The sequence below is a fragment of the Schistocerca cancellata genome, chromosome 2 (genome assembly GCF_023864275.1).
Source record: "Schistocerca cancellata isolate TAMUIC-IGC-003103 chromosome 2, iqSchCanc2.1, whole genome shotgun sequence".
Lineage (NCBI taxonomy): Eukaryota > Metazoa > Arthropoda > Insecta > Orthoptera > Acrididae > Schistocerca > Schistocerca cancellata.
The window spans coordinates 910,825,506-910,845,998 of NC_064627.1; the positions used below are offsets into that span (position 1 = coordinate 910,825,506).

Here is a 20,493-nt window from a genome sequence, read left to right on the forward strand (position 1 = left end):
TTTGTAAGAGAAGGACTAGGAAAGACGCCAAGCTCTTGCAGCTTGTCCCCTTCCACTTTTTTTTTATTTGATTAAACTTTTTCTCGTTAAGTTCCCGAGTGGTGATGGTCAATTAAAGTCATTGGAGTAACGAAATATGGAATGAGAGCTTTGATTTTCTTTGGATAGTAACTGAATGACGGGGCTGTCACAGTTTATTAGGCATGGGATTATGTGTGGCGGCACGGCTACCTGAACGACAAGAGCAGAGTATGGCACACTCTTCCCACCACAAGGGCTACCCATCGTTTTTGCCTTTTGTAGCGAGGCGAGCAAGTTGTCTAGGATGTGAGCAGCATTGGGGCCAGCGCCTGGCACATCGTCTTAGTGCACTGTGGCCTGCCACTCACCTACCAGATGACACCAGATGGCAGCACTGTCTGCATCAGTTCGGAGAATTTTAATGTCTGTATCCATGGGGGGAGGACAGTATGGCGCTCAAGTAGACCACCGCTGTCCTTGACACAGAGGCAATTTCAGGCCTATACTTTCCTATGGACAGACCGAAAAATGCCATCTGATTGGTGGAGTGGTATGATGTGTGCAGAGGCAAAAGAGCACACACCTGGATAATCTTGTTACTGATATTAGTAGTAGCAATCACACTGAAAAAAAACATGCTCCTTAGCGGGAAGAATTTAAGTCTCAGTCTCAGCAGTAGGCCTCACACCACTATTGGTTTGGGTCACAGCAATACAAGATATGCCTTTGACAACAACCTACAAAGAGTACTGCAGGTTCCTAGGGATGGTCATTTACTAATGTTGACACACTGCTGGACTATCGAAGCAACGGGAACTACTCAACACTCTGCTTTCAGGCAAACATACTTCTGGTAGCTGGAAAGTGAATGAATTCGGACGAGATAAGAGGTGTTTGACAAAGTCAGACAAGGTTTAGTACAAGATGTATGGCTCACTCATCCATGCATTAACTCACCACTTGCTTTCTTGGTGGCCACGAGCCAAGCCACTATTGGGGCAGCACTTCACCAGAAGTTGGGCAGCCATTGGCAACCACTCGCGTTTTATTCAAAAAACCTTATGTCATGACAAAGAAATTGGAGTGCTATAGATCGCTAGTTGCTAGCAATTTACGAAATGGTAAAGCATTTTCAGTCTTCAGTGGAAGGCAGGCATTTTAGTCTTTACGAGTCACAAACCGCTCACTAGTTCCTTCTAACATGCAACAGATCATGGATCACCACGTCAGTGGAGAGAAGCGGAATGTATTGCACAATTTACAATTGATGTGCGTTACACTTTGGACAGTCATAATGTTGTCAGAGATTGCTTATCTCGAAACTGTGTCAATTTACTGGCAGTGTTGTGTAAAGAAATAGCAGCAAATGGTGTTTTTCGATCTGTGTGCAGGAAAGTATAGGACGCAACACTACGTGATTTTCTCAGGAGTGAGCACATAGATTTGCAACTGAAACGGCTTCCGGTGTTATTTTGTACCACGGGTGTTTGGCCTGACACAGCGTGGAATAAGCAACACCTGCACAAACCTGTAGAATGTCAACATGTTGCGTTTCGAACGTTACATAATCTGGCTTATCTGGGAGTGAGGACAATGGGTAAGTAGTAACAAACAATGTGGTGTGGCCAGGAATACAGAAGGACTGCAAAGATTGAGTGCATTCCTGTCTGGAACATCAATGCGACAAGGTCAACTGGCAAAGTTTCCCTAGAGTGGAGCCGTTCCCAACACCGACGATAAGATATCCTCACATACATGTTGACATTGTCTGGCCATTACCCTGGATGGTCACTATTATTTACTCACAGCAATTGATCATTTCATGAGGTGGCCTAAAGCTTTTCCTATACCAGACGTCTCTGCAGCGGGGTTTGGCATCCTCAGACCATTACAGTCTATCATGCACGTCAATTCAAGTCATATCTATTTTAGGGACTCCTTGGTCTATGCTGTTGCACCAACTTCCCACCCCCAGCTACCACCCTGCCAGTAATGGAGTACCAGAGGAATTTATTTTACTGGCAACATTTCAACCAATATTGACAGAAGTAATGACTGAGTTCACATGACAATTGAGCTCACACATGTTGTGACTGCATATATGGCCATCACATGTCTGGTTCAGAGTCGACATCTTATGACCACCATTACGGACTCCGCATACTGGTATATACAAAGTACTGACGAAAGGGAAGAACGCGTTCACAACTGAACAAAATGGTAAGCATGAAACAGTCTCGGTAAAGCAATTTAAAATTGGCTACCTAGTTGGGGAAGAATCTCAACAACACGATTCTGGCACTTTTCTGACAATCTTCAGTAGCACACTACTCTGAGGGCATCCGGTTTAAAGAAAAAAAAGGGGGCAGCTGGTGTGGTAGCATTAGGTAGTATGCATACAAACAGACCGAGGGACAGAGAAAGGACCTTTGGTGCAGGAAAGAATGTTTTTTTAACAAAGTAGAATTTATGTTGCTATTATTTGGATGTATAGTAGTCACTAGTTGAGTTTCAATAAAGAGACTCACATTTGTGAGTTTGTATTGTAGTTACATCGTTCACAGCATAATTACCCATAAGATAATAAAATTAATTTCAGAACTGGAATCGTGTCTGCGTGGCAATTCCTTCTATGTCATGGCAGAATTTTTGAGTTTATAATTGTATGATGTGTGTGTGTGTGTGTGTGTGTGTGTGTGTGTGTGTGTTTTAAGAGGGAGACAGAGAGAAAGAGAGAGAGAGGGAGAGAGAGAGGGAGAGAGAAGGAAAGAGAATTGCACACAGTTAAGTACAAACCACTATTTAAAAAATTAAGAAATCATTTAAATAGTTGGCCTGTTACCATATTTTTCACTGATGAAAAGTTTCATAATTTCACAACAGACTCACACATCTTAAGGAAAGGTTATTATTGTTAATTTTTATTTATTGAGCATCCATTTTATCATATACAATGATATAGGAGTTGTCATGTTACATTATATGAGTTTGCAATTATACAGTAAATTAATAACATAGGCCTACGCTGGTAAAACATATAAATATATATCTCATGCAGCATGTAGTAGAGAATAACAAAACAAACAATAATTAATTATTTACAGTGTGTACTATTTTCATACATTTGTTTTACAGATATAACTTATCATTATCATTGACCACTATAGTAGAGAATAACAGAACAAACAATAATTAATTAATTATAGTGTGTACAGGCAGACTATTTTCAAACATTTGTTCAAATATGAATCATCATTATCATTGACCACTCTGAATAACAGAACAAGCAATAATTAGTTAATCATGGTGTGTACAAGCAGACTATTTTCATACAGTTGTTCAAATATAAATTATCATTATCATTGACCACTATGTTACTATGTTCTGAAAATCCATGTACTCTGTAACACTGTAAAAACATTCTCTTAATAACATTTTTAAGCTCATTTTTAAAAATGTAAAACTTTTCTATCTTTTTTATGCTTAAGGGAAGAGCACTAAAAAGGATTTTGGGGTGATATATTGCACTTTTGTGATATTGGGCTGTTTTGTGTGTTTCTCTGTGGATATCATTCCTGTATCTTGTTGGGTAGTCATGGCACTCACTATTTAAAGAAGAAAATTGGGGGTGAGATTATAAAAAGCAGATACTTTCGTAGATATATAAAGGTGGAAGCGACATTATTTGAAAATTTCCCTACAGGGCTCCGTTGGTGTAGCCCCTTTCATTATTCTTAATGCTCGTTTTTGAATAAAGAATGACCGGTTTGCCAGACTTGAATTACCCTAAAATAAGACACCATACCGCAATAGACTATGCATAAGATCATAATGAGCACATATTACTGTTTTTACATTGCAGCAGTTTTTCAGCATTCTGAGTATGTAGCAGCATTTACTTAGCTTTTTATTGAGCATTTCAATATGTTTATCCCACTTTAGATGCTCGTCTAACCAGATCCCTAAAAATTTTGTGTTTGAAGTTTATTAAATCTTCTGGTCACCAAGTTTCAAAACTATATTGGGCTTTACTTTATCCGATACGTGGCCTAAATTCATCCATACTGTTATTTTCTCATTTACAAATAAACAGTTATCTTTAAACCATTTTCCTGCTTGCAACATGGAAATAATTGCGATAACTAACATTGTTAATGACTATACGGCGATTAGCTATAGCTGTATCTGTTGTATTTATATGAAATTGTTTCCCCATCAAAAGCCAAATAATAATAAAGACAAGTTGTAAGGTCATATTTTTGGAAATTAAGGAATATCGATTAGTACGATTAAGATCGATAATGTTAGTTATGCCGTTATCGATAAACAAACAGCTGTTTTAGCAGCGGCATTTGACATGTTGTTGTTATTATTTGGCTTATGTAATTTAGAAAATGTACAACTTACTACGAATGTCGTAAACCGCCTCGGTTTCTGTTTCAATCAATGGAAAGAATGAAAATTGATATTATCTTTGCTGTTATTCATTGCAGCTTGTCTGTAAGTAGCTTATTTTGTTGTTCTGTGTAGCCACTGTCTTATCGCAAATCAACGTGCCTTGGGTAGATTCCTAGACAGAAGATCATGAGGAAGGTTTCTAAATATGTCACAAGAAATAAATGTTAACCCTCCGGTGGCAAGCGAGGATCATGCTGACAATGACAACGATCAAGAAAATATTGTTTCAAACGGGGTTGATGACAACTTAGTCGTTCCAACGAGCGTACGTGGTGCAGTTGATGAACAAACTACGAATGAAGACGACAACCATGTGCAGGATATTGCCCCCAGCGACGATGAGGAGAACGAACTTACATTCGAAGAAGGTAATCCACTATATTTATAATCCCTTGTCAATTCATCGGTGTGTATTGTTCCGTTGTGTGCCACGAAGGCTTGTGCAACCAGTTCTTCCATTATGTCAAGCAATTTTTTGTATGTGTAATTACTGAAGTACTACTTTTATTACCAGAAAATTCAGGAAATTTCTCAGAAATTTTCCAATAGGGGCAGTACTTACTGTCATTTGATCGTGTTCAAAATGGTATAGTTTACATGAACATACATGTAAACATATAAGCAAACTACATACGTTATAACATCCAGTAATATTATTTTCAGTAAGTGCTTCATGTAGATATATTTTTGCACAGTATAACTTGTTACTTTTCACACGCAGTTCAGAACTTGTAAGCGGTGTCCCAAGAGTATATGTCTAACATACGATGACAAGAAGATAGAAGAAGTGGACAGTGTTAAATTCTTGGGATTACAGCTTGATAATAAATTCAACTGGGAGGAGCACACCACAGAACTGCTGAAGCGTCTTAACAAATCTCTGTTTACAATGCGAATTTTGTCAGACACAGGGGATATAAAAATGAAAAAGCTGGCATACTATGCTTACTTTCATTCCATAATGTCATATGGGATTATTTTTTGGGGTAATTCATCAAGCCAAGCTAAAGTTTTCCGGGCACAAAAACGTGCAGTAAGAATTATATGTGGTGTGAACTCAAGAACATCCTGCAGAAGCCTGTTTAGGGAACTAGGGATACTAACTACAGCTTCCCAATATATTTATTCCTTAATGAAATTTGTCATTAAAAATATATCACTTTTTCAAACCAACAGCTCAATTCATGGAATCAATACTAGAAATAAGAATAATCTTCACAAGGATTTAAAGTCACTTAGTCTTGTACAAAAAGGTGTGCGTTATTCAGGAACACACATTTTCAATAACTTGCCAGCAGCCATAAAAAGCTTAACAACCAATGAAATTCAGTTTAAGAGAAGCCTAAAGGATTTATTTGGTGGCCAACTCCTTCTACTCCATTGATGAATTTCTTAGTAAAACCAACTGATTTGTATATAAGTACAACATAACTTCTACACAATTTCAGTGCAGTAATGTGTTCACTGAAAATGTGTGTGTGTGTGTGTGTGTGTGTAAGTATAATCTAACTTCTGCACCATTTCAGTGCAGTAATGTGTTCATTGTAAATAAGTATTACAGTAGTTGTATTACATGTTTATTACCATATAAATAAATAAAAAACTTTTTTATTTTAAATTCAGTGCATTAGTATTTGTAAAATGACTCTTAGTGTTCATTAAAAAAGACGATCATTCCACTTGGGACCTGTGGAATGGTACATTAGCTTATTTGTTTTAGTTGTAAATATTTGTCATGTGTTCTTGTTTTTCTGACGTGTTCCACATCCTGGAGGACCTCCTCACTACGGATCAATTGGAATGAAAGTAAATCTAATCTAATCTAAACACAGTGTTCACTCCACTGTATTAACATTGAAGCAAACAATTTTGTTTGAGGTGTTATTATTAATTGGCTTTCAGAATTAAATACAGCTTACTACAAAATTGTGTGACTCGATTCTGAATATGAATATGATTTTTGCAATGTAGATACACTGAAACTTAGTAATGTTTTGATTAATTTCTCTTTCATGTGCATTAAATACTGTATGGTAGGTGTATAAAATTCGTCCAGTATTTATGGGATAATTTTCAGTTGCTATAAGGCATGTTATTAATTTTAGTAATCATTTGTAATGTGACTTTGTGTCTATTTACAAAAATTCAGCAAACTAAACTTAATATCTTGAGTGTTCCGTTTGAGATTTTCTTTTATTGTTTAACTATCTTCATTATATAGTTATATCTTACATCTATGTTTGTACTTCATTTGTGAGCTGCAGAAGTTGTCGCTTAATTTAATCTGGTATGCAGTTCCATTCTTAAATTTACATGATTACATTTATTAGTTCCTGCATGATGAGAAGGTAAACTTTCTAGCTATGCATAAATTTTTACTAGCATCTAAACAGAGTACAATCACTCAACTTGTTTCCCACATTGTGGTCTGTAAATCATATTACAAGGGAGAACCTTTAGGAAGCAGAATGAATGAAATTATACATTAACAGGCTGAAGCAGAAACTGTAGGCTGCTTTCTAAAATTTTAATGATTGCTAAGCAAATGGAACACAGCATGTCTTGGGAAAGATACCTTCAGATATGAAAATAATAGGCGTACTCCACGGGAGCATTGTAAGACCATTACTTTTCGCAGTATATGTAAATGACCTACTAGCCAACATTAGAAGTAGCATGAGGCTTTTTGTGGATGCTGCTGTTGTTTCCAGAGAAGTTGCAATGCTAGAAAATTGTAGTGAAATGCAGGAAGACCTGCAGAGAATTGATGCTTGGTGCAGGAAGTAGCAACTGACCCTTACTGTAAACAAATGTCACACATGTATACAGAGACAGAAAGACTCCATATTGTATGATTATATGATTGCAGAACAATTCCTGGAAGCAGTTACTTCCATAACACATCTAGGGGTATGTATACAGAATGATTTAAAGTGGAGTGACCACATAAAATTAATTGCAGGTAAGGCAGATGCCAGAACGTGTTTCATTGAAAGAATCCACTGGAAATGTAGTCCCTCAAAAACAGAGATAGCTTACAAAACACCCGTTCAACCAATAGTTGAATATTGCACATCGGTTTGGTGTCTGTACCATATAGGATTGATTAGAAAATATGGAAGTTCCAAAGAAGAGCAACCTGTTTCGTTACAGGTTCATTTATTAAGCATGGAAGTGTCACAGAGGTGCTCAGCCAACTCCAGTGGCTGATGCTGCATGAGAGATGGTCTGCGTCAGTGTGGTTTACTTTTAAAGTTCTGGGAGCCTACGTTCATAGAAGAGTTGACCAATGCATTGCTTCCACCTGCATGTATTTTATGAAAGACGGGTGGCTTGCGGAGTGTACATGTAGTTGTGAATTGTAGACTCTGTTGGCGGCATTCTCTCTGGGCTTCGAACTAATAAATTATATACAGATGTTCTTTTTGCAGCTTACAGTCACTTAGTGTAGTTAACTACTATTTGTTATGTCAAATAAGTTGCATTGTCACATGACATTTGGAGACTGATTTTCTGAATCCTGTGTGAGAACAATTGCATCAATTGTACATTGAACATTGTGCTGAAACAATAAAATATGTCCTACATAAATTTTATGTCAATCATGCCTTGCAGGACTCCTCATGAACAACAGCATGTGATCAATACCTACCATACCAAACATACAGAATCTTGCAAGCATTGGCTTACCAATGACAAACATGATCCTTAGTCTGATTGTGGTGAAAGACTCACCATTTTGATCAGGCAGTAGAGTATTTTTGTTGACCCAGCTGCCTTGTTTGCATTTGACTACTCCTTATATTAAATTTGAGACAAGAAAAAAAGACAAAAAAATTATACAAGGGGGTTCAAACTACATATAGCAATATACAGCTGTGTTCAAGTCTCCTGACTTACTTCCTACACTACTTACATATCATTCTAAGTTAACCAGTATCGATAACTTAGCACTGTTCTGTCTTTAGCCCCATGCACCACAGCAATTACCTTTTCCAGTGATTAGATGTAGAAGTTCACTCATTGAAAGTCCCTGGTGAAACATAAATAATTTAAAGAGATAAGATAACAACTCACCATTCTATGTAATATATAGGCCCATAAACAAGAAAGAGAACTTTGCTGGATTTTGTTGAGAGGTTTGTGGTTGTGGAAAGGGACCAGGGAAAGGAGAGCTAGACCAAGATGGAGGTAAGGAACTCATTGAAAAGTAGTGGGAGGGGGGGGGGGTTGATAGATGGAAGTGGGGAAGATTCACGCTTGGATGGAGATATGGACTATCAGAGGCAGTGTTCGCTGTTGAATTTTATTCCTTCCTATGCACCTGCTGCTTTTCCCTCCCAGCTGTCGCAGCCATCCATGTACAACTGCCCCACTCACTCCTGGTATCATCTCTCCCTTGATCTGTTCCACCTATCTCGACCCCTCATCCCAGTAGAATTGCAGTGCTGGCCCAATGTAGTCAGCTTTGACAAAGTAGCCATGGAATGTCTGGCCATTACTCCATAAAACATAAATTACTTGTAGAAGTTTGTGTCTCTTTGTGCTGAGTTTAAATGGGCTTTCCACAAAGATTCGCTTGGTTATTTTAGTAGATAATTCTGAATAGAGCACCCATTTGCAATGAGCTTGTTTATTACTAATGTCTGAGGTTCAGTCTGACAATACTGATAGTAAGTAATTACAGATGTTGCATTTTTGTTTCAGTTCCTGTTTCACCTGTTATGCAAGAGAAAATTGAGAGAATTGAAGCTGTTTTAGAGACATCACGTGATCTTAAAAGTCTAAAACAGTTTGCTTTGTCTGAAGGCGGTCTTGTCACTGGTAAATCTAAAAAATAATTAATAAATATGTCTATGGATAAATTAAAACTAGAGTTGCAGATAATTCCTTAAGTGTATGATTATATTCACTTTTGATAGTGTGGCACCATTATTTATTGAAAGTTGGAAGCATGAAATTGGTGGAATAAATATTTTATTGAGGTATGGTAAGTTTTTGTAAGTGATATGTTTACATTACTGCTTTACGCGCTCCACAAAGATGTAGATATGTATACACTGAAGTGCATAAAATAACTTCCCAACATTTACTTATACAAACCACATTACTACAGTGAAGAAGTCAGATGATCTGTAACATTCACATTCTTTGATATTATTGATGATATAGAAATTGGTTGGTTCTATTATGAAGACATTGTAACATTATGTAAATAGTAACTATGTGAGATTAGTCACACACTATCAGACGTTGTCTGTGAAATAAACAGAATATTAACATCCGTGACAAAATAATAATACCCTCCAGGGGGTCTACAACTCTTCTGTGGATACGTGCGTAGCGAGCACGGGACCCCGAGCTAATGTGGCCCTCCTTCCTTTCCGGGCTGCATACCTTCCCTTTCCTCATCCTTCCCCCTCCCCCATCTTTCCCCCCCCCCCCCCCCCCCCCCCTCACCTCTGGCTCTTTCCTTCCCTTTCTCCCCCTCTGGGAGTATGGTTTGTGCCTACGTCCGGAGACGGACGCTCTACACTGTTACAAATTATTTGCTTTCTATACTTGCAAGTCTTCGTCCTTCCTCTGTCCTTCTCTTTTCCTTCCCACTTCTGTCTGCACTTTTCTCCGCTGCGGCGTTTGAGACCCCTCTTCTTTCCTTTCCCTTTCTCTTTTTTCCTCCCTGTGCGTGTCTGAAGGCCGACCCACGCACTTCCATGCGTAGCCGGTGACGGGGTAACGCGTAATTCCCCTCCCCGGGTAGACAGGTAGGACACGTACGTACCCCCTGGTAACGGCCAGGCCCAGGGAGGGGCGATTACCTGAGCTGATACCTTCCGAAAGTGCCGATTGGTCCCTCTGTCCGTTTGTCGGGAGGTGTGACCTGAGGTGTGAACAATCACCTAAGGCGGGAGTGCCCTCAGTGAGGGCCCCCACAAGGGAGGAGCGCGCCATCGGAGACGCTGGTAATCATGGGGGATTCTTCCGCAATGGTTTCCTCACCTTCCACTATGTCTGCTCATAAACGTAAGTTCTCTGAGTCTCAGCCACAGACAGTTCTTCCATCGTTGCCACAGTTCCTTGTTGTTTCTCGGTCTGACGAAGGTCACGACTTCTCCACGGTCAACCCTTTCATTAATCAGAAAGGTGTCGACGCAATTGCAGGTCCTGTAAAGTCTTGTTCCAGATTACGGAATGGCACCCTGTTGTTAGAAACAGTCAGTGCCCTCCAGGCACAAAAATTGCTGCGTACTTCTCTGCTCCACACCTTCCCTGTCCGGGTGGAACCGCACCGTACCTTAAATTCCTCGCGTGGAGTCGTTTATACACGCTCCCTCGATGGATTGTCTGACGAAGAAATTCAGCACTACCTGTCTGACCAGGGCGTAACGGCTGTTCATAGAGTTATGAAAAGGGTTGACACGAACATCATTCCAACCCGCACTGTCTTCTTGACATTTGACAAAGTTCAACTCCCATCGAAAATCAAAGCAGGTTATGAGATAATTTCCGTTTGCCCTTATGTCCCAAACCCTACGCGTTGCTATCGGTGTCAGCGGTTCAATCACACTAGCCAGTCCTGTTCCAATCCGGCCAAATGTGTTACGTGTGGCAAGGATGCCCATGAGGGTGCTTGTCCACCTCCATCCCCTCGCTGCATCAACTGTATGGGTGACCACGTTGCTTCCTCTTGAGATTGCCCCGTTTTTAAGGACGAAAAGCTCATCCAGGAAATAAGAGTGAAGGAAAAGGTGTCGACCTTTGCTGCTCGAAAATTATTTGCCAGTCGCCAGCCCACCGTGCCACAGACAGGAAAATACAGCACTGTCCTTGCTTCTCCTCGGCCAACAAAGGAGGCGGCCACGCAGACTTGCGACCTCACCTTTAGTGCCACGGTCGTCAGATCGGCCAGCGCAAAGATCGCCCGTTCAACCTCACCACTTTCGCCTGCCCACTCTATGGCTCACCCTTCATCGGGTTCTGCTAAATCTCGAGCCCAAAAGTCAGACACCAAGCCTTCCAAAAAAGAGCATACTCGTGAAGAGTTTTTACGTACCGCAACTTCCCAACCATCGGTTCCTCCTTCATCTAAACATCATACTTCTAAGAAGGCTCAAAAGAAACCCAGTTCCTCTCCTCCTCCGCCAAGGCGTGTCCCATCTACAGCACCACCTGGCGGAAATCGCCCTCGGCCGTCTTCTGTGTCGCCGAGGCACACTGCTGGTGGCTGGTCAACCGGCCGATCGCTGGTGGCAGGAGCTGCTCCTGACCAACCTATGGATCAGGATCTTCTGCCTTCGGCTGAATGCTATTCCCTGCTGTCGGTCGCTAGCTCCGAGCAGTCTTTGAGTTGACAGCATCTTTGGTCACATTCCTCCATTTTCTGTTCACCCCATGTCCATTATCCACTGGAATATCCGCGGCATTCGAGCCAATAGGGATGAATTGTCAATCCTCTTACGATCCTACTCGCCGGTCATCTTCTGTCTTCAGGAAACAAAGCTGCGTCCCCATGACCGCTTTGTTCTCCCTCATTTTCAGTCCGTCCGATATGATCTCCCCTCTGTTGCAGGCACTCCAGCCCATGGAGGACTCATGATTCTTCTCCATGATACTCTCCATTATCACCCAATCCCCTTAAACACTTCCTTCCAAGCTGTCGCCGTCCGTCTTTCCCTTTCCGGATACACGTTCTCTCTTTATACTGTATACATTCCATCGTCCACACCAATGGCACGAGCTGATCTCCTTCATCTTCTTGGTCAGCTTCCACCCCCCTATTTGCTGGTTGGGGACTTCAATGCCCACCACCCGCTTTGGGGATCTCCACATCCTTGTCCACGTGGCTCACTATTGCTAGACGTCTTCCACCAAGCGGATCTAGTTTGCCTCAACACTGGGGTCCCTACATTTTTGTCTGCCTCCACGACACATTTCTCTCATTTGGACCTTGCTGTCGGTACTGTTCCGCTGGCTCGTCGCTTCGATTGGTTCGCCCTTGATGATACACACTCGAGTGACCACTTTCCATGTGTCCTTAGACTGCAGCCTCAACTGCCATATATGCGTCCGAGACGCTGGAAGTTTGCCCAGGCCGACTGGACACTATTTTCGTCTCTAGCGACATTCAATGACCGTCGCATTCCCAGCGTCGACGATGAGGTCACACATATTACCGACGTTATTCTTACAGCTGCGGAACGTTCAATACCACGCACCTTCGAATTGCCCTGGCGCCCCCCAGTTCCTTGATGGAACGAGGCATGCCGTGACGCAATACGTGAGCGGCGACGTGCTCTTCGCATTTTCCGTCACCATCCTACTTTGGCCAACTGTATCCGCTATAAGGAGCTCCGTGCGCGATGCCGTCGCGTCATCCGCGATAGCAAGAAGGCAAGCTGGAAATTCTTTATTAGCTCATTTAACACCTTCACTCCCTCCTCGGAAGTTTGGAGTCGGCTTCGACGGTTCTCCGGCGCGCCTAGTTTCTCCCCGGTCTCTGGGCTCACTGTCGCGCATGATACCTGAGTGGACCCCGTCGCAATTTCTAACTCGTTGGGTCAGCACTTTGCTGAGATTTCGAGCTCTTCAAATTACCCGCCAGCGTTTCTCCCGAAGAAACGTGCAGCAGAAGTGCGACATCTTGCTTTCTCCTCTCAAAATCACGAAAGCTACAATACTGTTTTCTCCATGCGGGAACTCGAACATGCCATCTCTTCTTCTCGCTCCTCTGCCTCAGGACCGGATGGTATCCATGTCCAAATGTTGCTGCATTTATCAACCCATAGTCTGCGTTACCTCCTTCGCCTTTATAATCGAATTTGGACCGACAGTACCTTTCCCAGACGGTGGCGGGAAGCTATTGTCGTTCCCGTTCCGAAACCTGGAAAGGACAAACATCTCCCCTCTAGCTATCGCCCCATTTCTCTCACGAGTAGTGTATGTAAGGTTTTGGAGCGTATGGTGAATTACCGTTTAGCTTGGTGGCTGGAATCCCGCAGTCTTTTAACACCAGCCCAATGCGGATTTCAAAAGCATCGTTCTGCAGTTGAACATCTTCTTGCTCTCTCCACTTATATCATGAACAATTTTCTCCGGAAACGCCAAACGGTAGCAATATTTTTTGATCTGGAGAGAGCATACGATACCTGTTGGAGGACAGGCATCCTCCGCACACTGTTCTCTTGGGGCTTTCGAGGTTGGCTGCCCCTTTTTCTTCGCGAATTTATGGCAGAGCGCACTTTTAGGGTGCGGGTGAACACTACTCTCTCCCGTACTTTCTCCCAAGAAAACGGGGTACCCCAGGGATCCGTGCTGAGTGTTGTACTGTTTGCCATCGCCATAAATCCAATTATGGATTGTCTCCTTCCTGATGTCTCGGGCTCCCTCTTTGTGGACGATTTTGCGATCTACTACAGCTCTCAACGGACCAGCCTTCTTGAACGACATCTTCAAGGATGTCTCGATCGCCTCCACTCTTGGAGCATCGAAACCGGCTTCCGTTTCTCACCCAGTAAGACCGTTTCTGTCAATTTTTGGCGACGTAAGGAGTTTCTTCCGCCCTCCTTACATCTAGGTCCTGTCAACCTTCCGTTTTCAGATGTCGCTAAATTCTTGGGTCTTATGTTTGACAGAAAACTATGCTGGTCCTTCCACGTTTCCTATCTTTCGGCTCGCTGTCTGCGATCGCTTAACACCCTCCGTGTCCTGAATGGTACCTCCTGGGGAGTGGACCGAGTGGTCCTTCTTCACCTCTATCGCGCCTTAGTGCGCTCGAAATTGGATTATGGAAGCATAGTCTACTCCTCTGCTCGGCCGTCTATTCTTCGGCGTCTCGACTCTATCCACCACCGTGGATTACGTTTAGTGTCTGGAGCTTTTTACACTAGCCCTGTGGAAAGCCTTTATGCTGAGACTGCTGAACCTCCGCTGTCCAATCGGCGAGCAGTTCTCCTGAGTCGTTATGCTAGCCATCTGTCTTCCATGCCTGCTAATCCAGCCCATGACCTTTTTTTCGACGCCTCCTTTGATGTAGGGTATGCAGGCCGCTCCTCCTCCCTACTACCCCCGGGAGTCCGCTTCCGTCAACTGCTCCATTCTCTTTCCTTCCGCTTTCCTAAAACCTTCTTGACAACTTGGGGTACAGCACCGCCTTGGCTCCGTCCCCGGATCTGCCTGCTCCGTGACCTTTGTCAGTTTCCCAAGGATGATACCCCTACACTTGTTTATCATCGGGCATTTGCTGCTCTATGTGCACAAATGACGGACGCCACATTTATTTACACCAACGGCTCGAAAACATCGTTAGGTGTAGGGAGTGCTTATGTTGTTGGCGACATCCCAAATCGCTTTCGGCTTCCCGACCAGTGTTGGGTTTATACTGCAGAGCTTTACGCTGTTCTCCAGGCTGTCCACTACATCCGCCGCCATCAGCGGTTACAGTACGTTATCTGCTCAGATTCTCTCAGCTCTCTCCTCAGTCTCCAAGCTCTTTACCCTGTGCACCCTCTGGTCCACCGGATTCAGGACTGTCTGCGCTTGCTCCACCTGGGGGGCGTCTCGGTGGCGTTCCTCTGGCTCCCGGGACACGCTGGTATCTGTGGGAATGAGGCGGCTGATACAGCGGCCAAGGCTGCAGTCTCTCTTCCTCGGCCAGCTATTCAGTCGCTTCCCTTCACCGATCTACGGAGCGGTTTATGTCGCAAAGTTGCTCATTTATGGCATTTGCATTGGTCAACACTTCCCCGTAATAAATTGCGGGAAGTGAAAGCCCTTCCTTGCGCTTGGACCTCTTCGTCCCGAACGCGGCGTCGGGAGGAGGTAATTTTAGCTAGACTCCGGATAGGGCACTGTCTTTTTAGCCATCGACATCTTTTAAGCGGCGATCCTCCCCCACTCTGTCCCCACTGCTCTCAGCTGTGGACGGTAAGACACCTTTTAATTGAATGCCCATATTTTAATCCGTTACGCTCCCGTCTACAGCTATCGCCTGATCTATCGTCGATTTTAGCTGATGACACGCGCTCAGCCGACCGCGTTCTCCAGTTTATTAGTGACAGTGAAATGACGTCAGTCATTTGAAGCTTTTTTTGGGGCCAACCACCCCCTTTCTGTAGTGGATTTTTAAGCATTCCTTCTGCTTTCAGTTTCTCCAATTTTATGACTTTGTCCCCATTGCTGCTGGTTTTCAATTTCGGTTTTTTACTGTCTTAAGTCATGGGCTGGGCGCTAATGACCATAGAAGTTTTGCGCCCTAAAAAAAAAAAAATTAAAAAATAATAATAATAATAATAATAATAATAATAAAAAGATTTATTCACTGGCATACCAGTGAAGAATACACCTGTATCCAAAATGCAATGGTTGTTTCTGACAGTAAAAATTAAGATCTAATTCATGAAGCAATCACTGCAGTCAAATGGGGAAATACGTTCTGGAGTGTACTTTACTACAGATAAGTTGGAAAAGGTATCATTGTGGAGCCTAAGGGAGACTTAATCTTCGTTCCACAAAGCTTCGTGATAGACACTGAAGTTGAGATCAGTGGCACCTACAGCATAACTGACTATGAGACAGTCACTTCTATAAACAGAGATTCCAGGAAAGTGTGCACACACACGCAACTACCACACTCTTTCCTCTTAGCTGTGAAATTATCTTTAACCACCATTGCAATAATAAGAATCACACTGCACTTATTGTTATTTTGAACACGTTGTTGTTGTTGTTGTTGTTGTTGTTGTTGTTGTGGTGGTGGTGGTGGTGGTGGTGGTGGTGGTTGTCATCTTCAGTCCTGAGACTGGTTTGATGCAGCTCTCCATACTGCTCTATCCTGTGCAAGCTTCTTCATCTCCCAGTACCTACTGCAGCCTACATCCTTCTGAATCTGCTTAGTGTATTCATCTCTTGGTCTCCCTCCACGATTTTTACCCTCCACACTGCTCTCCAATACTAAATTGGTGACCCCTTGATGCCTCAGAACATGTCCTACCAACCGATCCCTTCTTCTGGTCAAGTTGTGCTACAAACTCCTCTTCTCCCCAATTCTATTCAATACCTCCTCATTAGTTGTGTGATCTACCCATCAAATCTTCAGCATTTTTCTGTAACACCACATTTCTAAAGCTTCTATTCTCTTCTTGTCCAAACTATTTATCGTCCATGTTTCACTTCAATACATGGCTACACTCCATACAAATACTTTCAGAATAGACTTCCTGACACTTAAATCAATACTCGATGTTAACAAATTTCTCTTCTTCAGAAACGCTTTCCTTGCCATTGCCAGTCTACATTTTATATCTTCTCTACTTCGACCATCATCAGTTATTTTGCTCCCCAAATAGCAAAACTCCTTTACTACTTTAAGTGTCTCATTTCCTAATCTAATTCCCTCGGCATCACCTGACTTAATTCGACTACATTCCATTATCCTTGTTTTGCTTTTGTTGATGTTCATCTTATACCCTCTTTTCAAGACACTGTCTATTCCGTTCAACTGCTCTTCCAAGTCCTTTGCTGTCTCTGACAGAATTACAATGTCATCGGCGAACCTCAAAGTTTTTATTTCTTCTCCATGGATTTTAATACCTACCCTGAATTTTTCTTTTGTTTCCTTTACTGCTTGCTGAATATACAGATTGAGAGGCTACAACCCTGTCTCACTCCCTTCCCAACCACTGCTTCCCTTCCATGCCCCTCGACTCTTATAACTGCCATCTGGTTTCTGTGCAAATTGTAAATAGCCTTTTGCTCCCTGTATTTTACCCCTGCCACCTTCAGTATTTGAAAGAGAGTATTCCAGTCAACATTGTAAAAAGCTTTCTCCAACTCTACAAATGCTAGAAATGTAGGTTTGCCTTTCCTTAATCTTTCTTCTAAGATAAGTCATAGGGTCAGTATTGCCTCACGTGTTCCAACATTTCTATGGAATCCAAACTGATCTTCCCTGAGGTTGGCTTCTACCAGTTTTTCCATTCGTCTGTAAAGAATTCGCGTTAATATTTTGCAGCTGTGGCTTATTAAACTGATTGTTCGGTAATTTTCACATCTGTCAAAACCTGCTTTCTTTGGGATTGGGATTATTATATTCTTCTTGAAGTCTGAGGGAATTTCGCCTGTCTCGTACATCTTGCTCACCAGGTGGTAGAGTTTTTTCAGGACTGGCTCTCCCAAGGCTGTCGGTAGTTCTAATGGAATGTCGTCTACTCCCGGGGCCTTGTTTCGACTTAGGTCTTTCAGTGCTCTGTCAAACTCTTCACTCTTTCAAAGTTACACATTCCAAATTTGTCATAAACTTTTAAATCTGTGTGCAGCAAAGTCCACAAGATATTGCTACAAGACACATTTATGCGTGACACAGCTAAGCCACTGCCTACAAAGAAATATATTATTTATAATAAATTTCATTAACACTTTCGCTGCGGCTGACACTTATAAGCGTCCGCACACACTGTCGGATTACTCAGTCTAGTTGCATCGTCTAAGCTAGCATCAAAGCATGTAAACTTTTGTTTTGTGTGGTCAGTTATCAAACATATATTGTTCGTAATGGCGGCTAATGAACCGACACCTGGATCTTCCAATGTGAAAAGGAGCAGGAAAAGTTTTAAATTGACAGAGGAACATTTACTTTGTGTACTAGATGACAGTGATTTTCTGTGTAGTGAGGGCAAGGCACACCACAGAGATTGTCATTTAGAGACTGCTGAAGAATTGCAGAGTGATGATAGCATGGAAACAAAGCTTTTGAATCTGTTTCGTGACAGTTCCGAATCTGACGATACGGATCATGACAATTGTGTGGAAATCAACGACAAAAAAGTGCCCGACCTGTCACATGGAGATAATCCAGGTGAGTCCTGGCATAAAGAACCACATAATATGCAGTATCACCCATTTATGAAGGAAGAAGTTTTGCAAATTCATCCTGCTGGCAATTCTCCTATGGATTTCTTCAGATTATTGGTAACAGACGAATTGTTGCAACTTGTAGTTGACGTAACGAACGATAATGCAGTCAACATATGCTGAGCGAAAATACAAAAGAGGGATCTAGGATCTGTAAATGTAAACCTGTAAGAATAGGTGAATTACTAGTTATCCTGCGTGTTTCGTTACATAGGGGTACCGTTAAATATCCTCGATTACAAGACCACTGGAAGAAAGAACCACTGTTTCAGAATAGAGGAATAGCGATGAGTATAAACAGAGACCGGTATTTGATCGTATTATGCTCTCTGCATTTTGCAAAAAATCCACTTCCAGATGATTGTTTAGATGAGATACGACCTATATTGGATTATTTTGACACGAGAATGTCTCAAGTGTATTACCCGGGAAGAGATCTATCAATAGATGAATCAGTGATTCTTTGGAGGAGAAGATTGTCGTTTAGACAATACATAAAAAGCAAATGTAATAAATATGGCATTAAGATGTACATGCTCAACAATCCAGACGGTTTCATAAATAAGTGCGCTGTATACACGGGAAGTAGTGGAGATATGAGGGGGGGGGGGGGAAAGGTCACGCTGAAAAGGTCGTTTTGCATTTGATGGCAGAAAAGCTGCATGTTGGTCATCACATTTACTTGGACAATTATATAACAGTTTTCATTTAGCTACAACACTGTTGAACCTAACTTTCCACAGGTGTGCTCTGAAATTAAATGGGAAATATACCCCCGAAGACACTGTTTTGGCAAAACTTGGGAGAGGAGAGAGAATTGCGCGGTATTCTAATGGAGTTATGATTGGAAAATGGAAGGATTGACGAGAGGTTTCCTACATTTCCACAGAACATCTAAATGATATGAAGCAAGTGAGGAATGCGTGCCAGCAAATAGTCACGAAACCTTTTCCTATTATTAGGTACAATGCTTGTATGTCTGGGACTGATAACCAAGATCAGATGTTATTGTATAATTTATGTGAATAAAAGACTATCCACTGGCCGAAAAAACTATTCTTTCATGTCATTGACATGTTAGTTTTCAATTCTCTATATCTGTACAACAAATACTCAGGAAATAAAATGACATTGTACGATTACAGAATGAACATTATAAAGGGCTTCCTTCCATTAATTGATGTTCCACGAAATGTGAGCAAGGAACATCACAAATAAACACACGTTGTGCAAAAGCGGGAAGCTACTGCAGGGGAGAAGCAAGTTATGAGGAAACGGTGTAAGAAGTGCATGGAACAAACTGCACTGATAAACCATATGAATGTACAACCTGCCCAGACAAACCTGGATACTGCTTGAACTGCTGTATAATCTCCCATAAGTAGCAAAAACATGATAATATCGAGGAAATTCCGATTATTAAAGACGACTTCTTTTAATTTTTTTGAATTGCATGGTTTATTTTTATGATGTGAAAGGTTAGAACTTTTTTTCACTAGTACTCAGATAATGAGGTTTTGTTTCATGTTAAAGTTGACGTTTTGCTTTGTAAAGCGTTCACTTCAGTTTTTTGCGAAAGAATTTGTTGTTCTAAATTTGTTTTAATAGCACCGCAATCAAAGTAATGGGGGACATGAGAGAAGCCTCCAAATAGGGTGTATTTCGCTTACTAATTTCTACATGTCCGGGCGTCCCTTGGGTGTCTATGATGAATGTAGATGGCTAATTCTCTCATACCAGGAGCAAACATGCTACTGAATTGAAGACCTCTATCAGAGTCAATCTTAAAAATGCGCATTTGAAGTAAATATAATTTCAAATGAATCCAGTTTCCTTTTTTCCTTCTTAAGAATTTGCGTTTTGGAATCCAAATTTTTCCTGAATGCAGTGGATTTGTCACTTGTGTGAATTGTATTTTTTGTTACATTATCAACAAATCACAAACATCTGAATGATGCCTGTGACCCCTATTGGTGTCAGACAGCAAACAGATTTTAAAACATGACCTCAATACAGTCGAAGCTTATTTGAAGTAGTGCGTCTAAGGTGTCATCATTAAGTCAGTATAGAACATGATCCTACAGATCTTACAAGGTCTTGACTTCG

General features: G+C 41.8%; 1 protein-coding gene across 1 annotated transcript in view; it reads left to right on the forward strand.

The window, feature by feature from the left end:
- The first annotated feature begins 4,351 nt into the window (after nucleotides 1-4,351).
- LOC126162847 (TBC1 domain family member 20) overlaps nucleotides 4,352-20,493 on the forward strand; it is a 162,832-nt gene continuing 146,690 nt past the window's right edge. Inside the window, exons 1-2 of the mRNA XM_049919618.1 lie at nucleotides 4,352-4,847; nucleotides 9,187-9,303. Of these exons, the coding sequence (XP_049775575.1) occupies nucleotides 4,625-4,847; nucleotides 9,187-9,303 (340 nt within the window). The 5' untranslated portion in view covers nucleotides 4,352-4,624. The remainder of the gene's footprint in view (nucleotides 4,848-9,186; nucleotides 9,304-20,493) is intronic.